The 7,987-nt window shown below is 46.2% G+C and overlaps 1 protein-coding gene across 1 annotated transcript; it reads left to right on the top strand.

Annotated features, from left to right (window-relative positions):
* The first annotated feature begins 2,764 nt into the window (after nt 1–2,764).
* Nucleotides 2,765–4,340, top strand: LOC103699800 (transcription factor bHLH14-like). The gene has a single exon (XM_008781807.6). The coding sequence runs from the start codon at nt 2,775–2,777 to the stop codon at nt 4,173–4,175; it is 1,401 nt and encodes a 466-aa protein (XP_008780029.5). The 5' UTR covers nt 2,765–2,774; the 3' UTR covers nt 4,176–4,340.
* Nucleotides 4,341–7,987: the final 3,647 nt, after the last annotated feature.

Below are 7,987 nucleotides of genomic sequence, written 5' to 3'. Positions count from 1 at the left end.
CTACTGTAGAATCTTTAAAAATATATGCATGCGACCACTAGGATTCCCAACAATAACACTAACTAATCTTCTTACAGTAAGTTGCATATCATGTTGCAGTAAAGTTCTTTAGGACTGTTGGTCTGCTGGCAGTATGTCACTAATCATCTAGGGAACAACCTTCAGAACAAATCACGTGCCAACGAATTAGCCTCCATTGGCGAGGTCCACAATATAGAGAGGTCGAAATTCAAATAATTCTAGATTTCATATTTCAGTTCTAAGATCATGAGGTGTCAAATCAATCAATCAAATCTATAATAAAATCATATATCGTTGTAATATACTAAAATAATATATTACATAATAATATATTATCCATCAAATTCATGCATCATGAATAATACCACTAAAATTTACAAATATAAAATAATTTAATGATTCCTGATAAATTTAAAAAAAATAAAATATTACTTTCCATGCAAATATAATCCAATTAACAGATCCAATTAATTCTGAAAATCTTTCTTAAAGCCTAATTATTATTAAAATTTTTTATTAAAATTTTATCATAATTATTAAAAAAACTTAAATTCTAACATCCTTGCAGGGCTGACCAAGCGAAAATGCCCGACACCTTGGTTGGTCCGAACAAAGTAAAATTCATCGAATAATTCTCGGATTAGAGCATAGATGGTTCAACAAGGATCAAGGTGATCAAATCTAACAGTGTTTGGCAGGGGCCAGGGTGGGGGCTGATACGCCGCCCAACGACTCTAGGTGAGAGCCATTCACCAGGGTCAATTTAAAATCACTGTGAAGAGTTTCTACTAGATTCAACTACCTTAGAGAGAGTAGAGAGATAAAGTTCAGGTAGAGATAGAAACTTTGTAGAGAGAGAAAAATAAGAGAGAAAAAGAGAGATGAGAGAGAAAATAAGAGAGAGACACAAAAGAGGGATGGCTCTCTCTTTCCTCCTCTTCTTCTTCTCTTCTTTCTTTCTTCTTCTTTCTTAGCAAAATAGAGGATGAAGGAGGCTTTAACTGGTGGCTGACAATGACGGTCCAGCAATGTGGCAGCAAGCGGTGGAGAAATGAGGCGGAGGGCGGCCGGTGATGGCGGTCGGCCGGTCAAAATCGAACAAAAAAAAGGGCCGAACTGAGATGACTTCTTATCTTGGTGTACTCGAATCCCAGCCTGCTCATCGACGACTACAGGTCAAGCTCTAACTGTGGACCAACATGGGAAAGCGGTCGATGGCTTCGGCGATGAACGTTAACGAAGGGCATTGCTAGAAAAAGAAAAAAAAGAAGCAAACCATGGAATCCTTATCTGGTCGACTTTTGGCCGATTTCATAGTCGGTGGCCATTGCTCCGGGTCATGAGAAGAAGAACAAGGAATGGAGAAGAGGATCAGAGTATTATCTTAGCTCAATCGGCATCGTCGGCCCTAATTTCGGCAAGCACAATAACTAGGAATCGGCGACACATAAGAAGAAGAAATGGCAAAAGAGGCGATGATGGTTGGTGATTGTCGGTGGTGCTTGAAGAAAAGTTAGAAGAATCTTATATAGTAGCGGAGGCTAGGGTTATCCCAACCTCCGACGGAGTTTGTGGTGGACTTTTCCTCCTCCTTCTCCACGATCTACTAGGGCACTGCCCTCTTTCTGATTGAAACAGGTTTTTTTTTTTTGGTTAAAACGGCATTTCATATAGCTCTAACGTGAGTACAGCCTGACAGGTTAAACGAAAGTAAAAGATACAGAGAAGGAGATAAAACTACCAATGACGTCCACATGAACTTCCTGGAGTGGCGAGCTACAAATGAGGCGATCCAGTCTGCTGCTCTGTTCGTCTTCCGAAACACATAAGCTGCTTGAAAAAAGATAAACTTTCTGGTCAATCGACGTATCTTCCTAATTGAAACAGGCTTTCAGGCTACTGGCTTTGCACCAGGCCGGTGCAGTAAATCTGGTCCTCACATCAGTCCTACTAACTATACTTGTTTTTGCAGTACATCAACGTTGTCCACTGCCATATTCCTATCCATTTACGTCGTGCCCTTTGCCTCTTGCTTTCCGGAACCAAAGGCATGCTGGCAGAACTAACTGGGCGTCCGAATGTCTAAAAGGCGAAGGCCTAAACGACAGCCCTACGGTTCCTTGCGCGCGCCACCACTTTCCATGACGTTTCTCCTGTCGTCGGACTCTGCAACCTCTACTTGCCGTCCGGAACAAAGAATCTACTACCCCCACCGAGGCGGAGAGAGCCGCGCAACGGAACAAAGCCCGGCACGGTGTGGCCGCGCCGTTCGAGGCGCCCTTCCCGGTGACTAGGCGTCAGAGGGTCCTCGTCGGACGGAAGCCCTCACGAAGCATCGCTTCGTGTCCATATCCCCCATAATATCTAGATCTCTAGCCAGCATCTACTCCCCCGGTCCCGAACGGATAAATGCTCCGCACGGTGTCACGGATAAAGTAAAAAATATACGCAAGAGAAAGAGATAAATAAAGAGGTTCAAAGGACAAGGGACCAATCATTGTACGGGGTTTTAAGCCATGTGACCATTTCTCGCCTTCCCCCCCCTCCTCACGCGCAATGAACAAATCCCCGCTTTAACCAGCCTCCAAGGTCTTTTTGTATCACTTTCGGGGCCACGTGGTTCTGTGCCCCAGCCTCCAGCTCAGGCCTTTATACAACCAGCCATTCGCCTCCCAACCTCTCCTAGGTTACAACAAACCAAGGAACCCCATTCCCCCATTATTCATTCAACTTCTACTCCCATCATTCCTCCCATGCAGGCCCAAGGAGTAAAACCCCCGACCACATCATTTCCACCCTCCAATTGTCCGATACTCGAGAACCTTGATCACATGGAAGAGCTTATCTCGCCATCCTCCTCCTGCTCTCCTCCTCCTCCCCCTCCCCCTCCCTTCCTCCCTGTCCCTATCCTCCAGCCCACCGCGGCGGCGCCAAACCTCCAGCACCGCCTCCAGCACCTCCTCCATGCCCACCCCGAGTGGTGGGTCTACGCCATCTTCTGGCGTGCCACCCCGGACCACCACCTCCTCTCCTTCGGCGAGGGTCACTTCCGCGGCACCCGCGACGTCGACCGGAAGCATCGGGGGCCACAAGGCAGCGTCGGCGGCATCCAGGCCCTCCTCAGCGACGTCAGCGGTCCCGCAGCTGGCGACATCGCCTCCGACGGCGACGACTCCGAGTGGTTCTACGTAATGTCGCTGACCCGGTCGTTCGCGGTCGGAGAGCCGGCTGTCCCCGCCCGTGCCTACGGGTCCCTGGTGCCCGTCTGGGTGGCGGGCGCCGACGCGCTGCAGACCTGCGGCTGCGACCGCGCCCGCGAAGCCCAACTCCACGGCATCGAGACGCTGGTCTGCATCCCCCTTTCCGGGGGCGTCCTCGAGCTCGGCTCCAACGACCTCATCTGGGAGAACTGGGTCCTCGTGCAGCAGGCCAAGGGTATTATCTCTGCGCCCGACGACGCCATCGTCGGGCCGGTGGTCCCCGCCCTGCCCCTGGTGATGAATAAGGATGCAGGTGCCGGCGTCACCGGTCTGTCATCATCGGTGGACTCGGAGCATTCCGACTTGGAGGGGGCGCTGATGGTGGAGCGGCGCCGGCCGAAAAAGAGGGGGAGGAAGCCGGGGACAGGGCGGGAGACGCCGGTCAACCACGTGGAGGCGGAGCGACAGCGGCGGGAGAAGCTGAACCACCGCTTCTACGCGCTGCGTTCGGTGGTTCCGAACGTGTCGAGGATGGACAAGGCATCGCTGCTGGCGGACGCAGTGTCCTACATCAAGGAGCTGAGGGCCAAGGTGGAGGAGCTGGAGGCGGAGGGCAAGAGGGTCAAGAAGGAGACAGTAGTGGACCATGGCGTCAGCGGGGCTGCTGCTACTAGTACTACCACCACTGAGTTGTCAGGGCGGGTGACGATGGAATTGGAGGTGAAAAAACTTGGGCCGGACGCGCTGATCAGAGTGCATTCAGAGAATCTGAACCACCCTGCGGCAAAGTTGATGGGAGTTCTGCGGGACCTGGAGGTGCACGTGAACCATGCGAGCGTGTCCACCCTGAAGGAGGTGATGCTGCAGGACGTGGTGGTGAGGGTGCCCTACGCGCTACAGACCGATGACATCCTCCGGGCAGCGCTGCTCAGCCGGCTGGAGAGAACTGATTAGTTTCACCTCTTCTTGCTTGTTTGTCTTTGGTCTACCGTGCACGTAGAATGAAGTCTTTGTGATGAAGGTTCTAGATGGTTAGACTGTGTAGATTGGACGAGGTTTAGTAGGGTAGGGGTAGGGTTGCCCTAAATTTAGGAGAGCTTGTTCTCGAACAAATAAAAGGTTAGTCGCTGATGCTGAAATTGCGGGACCAGTATAAAATGATGTAGTAGTTGCACATATATCGAGGGTGAGAAGGCTACCAACCCTCTTCGGTATGCCAAATTCCGAAGTGATAAGCACTTAAAACTACCGATGAGCGTAATTTTTGGACAACGAAGCTACGAGAGAGAAGCCTTAATTTGCCTTGGTGATGAACCTTCGAGGGCCTATAACTATTTGGTATGATAGGTAACATAAACTAATTTTATAGGTTATTTAGGCCTAAAATTGTTTTTTTCAGTTGTTATTGGAGTTTCAAACATCTGCCTGTGGAATCATGGATTAGAGTCGGAATTCAAAGAGAACGGACATGATGCCAGTGATGAAGTCGGGCAATTTTGATCAAATATCTTGACAGATTTCACTACACCAAAAAAGAAAATTTCCGACTCTTATTTGCCGACGCTTGGAATTCAAAGAGAACGGACATGATGCCAGTGATCAAGTCGGGCAATTTTGATCAAGTATCTTGACAGACTTCACTACACCAAAAAAGAAAATTTTCGACTCTTATTTGCCGACGCTTATTCCAAGCGTCGGCAAAAAATTTTTTCCGTCAACATTTGCCGACGCTTTTTAAAAGCGTCGGCTAATGACGACGCTTAAAAGCGTCGTCAAAGTTGATACGTAATTCACGACGCTTTTAACAACGCTTTTTAGCGTTGTTAAATAACGACACTTTTAAGCGTCGTCAAAAGCGTCGTCGGAAGCCAAAAAACCACCTCATTTTAGTTCCACATCGGCGGATCTGAAAAGAAAGAACTGTTTATATAGCCAAATCCAACCACTCTGCATAAATGGAATGAAGATACCGATCGGGGAGGTTATTTATATTTCTCTTTGTGTTCCATCAGCACTAAGGAATGGAGGAAAAGATGCAGGCCGCCAATGGTAATTTTTTTGGCAAATGGTAACTAACGACGCTTTAAAGCGTCGTTAAAAAGCGACGCTTTAAAGCGTCGCTAAATTGTAATTAGCGACGCTTTTGAAAGCGTTGGAAAATGTTTTTTCCACTGTAGCATAGGCGACGCTTTACCGACGCTTTGTAAAGCGTCGGAATGGTTTCTACCGACGCTTAAAAGCGTCGCTAATAGCCAAAAAAAGCGTCGCTAATGTCCAAGTTTCTTGTAGTGCTTGGCATTAAAAAAATAAAAAAAAGCCATGTAATGCCAAATATCAGTATTAAAAAATTCAAAAACTCTCGGTTCACTTGGATTTCCATATATGTATATATAATAAATAAATATTAACTTATATATACATGTGTACGTATATGTTTATGTATGTAGATGTTGAAGGAAATAAAAAATAAAAGTTTCAAGGAATGAAAATATTAATTATCATATTGTAGAATTATATTGAGTCTTACACGCCATTACTCCAAATTGCTTTTTGCTGTGCAATTGAATTTCCTTAGCAACGCCTTCCTTCCACGTCTCTGTCCATCTAATGGTATGGACTACCCTATAAGGAATTGAAGAGAGAATTAGGGAGCAATACTATATATAAAGATGAAGTGAACAATAAGTCTTACCCATCATGGACTTTATCTCCTTATCTCTCTTATCATATATTATCTTCTCTTATCAAAACTTGATAAGATTAAACTGATTGAAATTATAGAACTTAATCCATATCTGTAATCACAAGATAACATGTGACTATAGTACATTTGTTACAACAATAAATGATCAAGGAGAAGTGGTGCGATTAGGTTCATCCGGCTCATAATCCTTGTGGCGATGTGAGTGCACTAAGAAACTCTTCAAAAGTCTTTGGTCGGAACCTCCAAGCCTACCTCAAAGCCAAGACGAGCAAAACAGAAGTAACCAACATTTCCCTTAGCTTAGCTCGGCGACCTTGGCTGAGTAGAACCTCCACCCCAACTGTGTGTAAGGTTCCAGCAATTCCATTATGTGCCAGGCAATTATGGCATGACCTCAAGTTGTTGTGCCATGTTAGAAGTTGTTATGGCACCACCAAGAGTTTGTTAGGATACAATTTGTTGAAGATGTAAGATCCTAGATATAAAAAGTCCTAAAATGCCATCTATGAAGATAAGAGAGAAGAAGAACACACTACTCTCTAGTATTGACATTATTATCTTTTTCTCCTTCTTCTTTACGTCCCACAAATAAAAACTCTCTCTGACTTAAGCATCAAAGGGCTCGGTCGGAGCCAATCCAACGAGCTTTTTAATTCATACTTGTCCTGCAGATCTACGGAGGCGGTTTATGTTAGTGTCTTAGGATTGGTAGCAATGTATTGGCGTCGTCGTGGGAAGGGAGGAAGAAAAATCATGAGACTCAAGAGAGCAACCATCGAGTATCCGTTCAGCCTACTCATGGTGGCTCCCTGTGCAGCCTTTCAAAATCTTAGTCTCCCCAGTTAGCTGCAGGAATTGTCAATGTAAATCGATTTGACCTGCTTGCCCAACAAGCGTAGGTCCTAACAGCAGCGGTGCAGAGCTTGCAGTAAGGAGCCAGTAACCTCCCTACCAACCGACTGAACCACCAAGATGCCCCAAGCAAGATAGCAATTGTCAACATCTCGAACACTCTAAGTAGGGCCGAAGGCATTATTACTCTTCCTCTAAGACAAATTCCAACCTTGGCAACTCCTCACACTGTCCGAAGAAAATCTGCAAGCAAGGGGCTGACCTCTACCGGTAGATCAAAGAGATTTGCCAATAAATTAAGGTACTACGAGAACAGAGGGTTGGAGCTAAAGATGATTTGGAAGCGATCAGTGATCCTGTCTTCACCAAGGACATTGGAAGAGCCTCTACCAAAGAGATTTATGTTGCCGCAACTCGAGCAGTATGATAGCACCATAGATCCAGTAGACTATTTAGGGAGCTTTAGAGCTCTCATGTTGCTCCAAGGAGCCAACAACATCATGATGTACTAGACCTTCCTAGCCACTCTTAGAAAGACTGCTCGACTCTGATTTTCGAGCCTTCGATTATGATTGATTGGCTCGTTTGATCAACTCAACCATTGGTTCGTCAGTCACTTTCTTAGCAGCAAAAGACAAATAGAGTCTCCACTAACCTGTTCTCCATCAAGAAAAGGAAGGATGACTCCCTCCGAAGCTATATTAGTCAGTTCAACACTGTGATTGTATAGTGATGAATGGGCCAAAGACATCACTCTTTTGCTTTTCGCTAGATAAGAGATCTCTGAACGATTTTGCCAAACTCCTCTCCTGGGAAGATAAATACATCCAAGCTGAGGAGGTTGTGGCAACTCAGCGGAGGTAGCAGGAGGAAGGAATGGCAAAAGATGCCCAAGTTACAAAGAGAAGGATGAGCTGAGAAGAAAGCATGGCCAAGAAGGAGGGGTTGCTATGCATCTTTGGAGCATGACTTGGAAGTTCGAGAAATACTTCCCCTTCAATGCTTGGAGGGCCCAAATCATGATGGAGGTCTAGAACCAGGGATATCCCTACCATCCCTAGAAGATGAAGGCCCCTGCTAATACGAGAGCAAAAATAAATTCTGCAGTCCCACAAAGACCACATGCACGACACTGAAGAATGCCTCTAGTTGAGGGATGAGATCGAAGCTCTCATTTGATGGTGACATCTCTATTGCTATGTTGGCAATC

This window comes from Phoenix dactylifera, chromosome 16 (assembly GCF_051530095.1).
Source record: "Phoenix dactylifera cultivar Ajwa chromosome 16, Ajwa_hap1_PhDact_Kaust_v1.1, whole genome shotgun sequence".
In the NCBI taxonomy this organism is placed as follows: domain Eukaryota; kingdom Viridiplantae; phylum Streptophyta; class Magnoliopsida; order Arecales; family Arecaceae; genus Phoenix; species Phoenix dactylifera.
The sequence above is the reverse complement of the archived record's forward strand: the minus strand, read 5'-3'. Positions and strand labels throughout refer to the sequence as shown.

Coding starts and splice junctions, on each gene's coding strand:
- LOC103699800 (XM_008781807.6), top strand. CDS start 2,775: ATGCAGGCCCAAGGAGTAAAACCCCCGACCACATCATTTCCACCCTCC.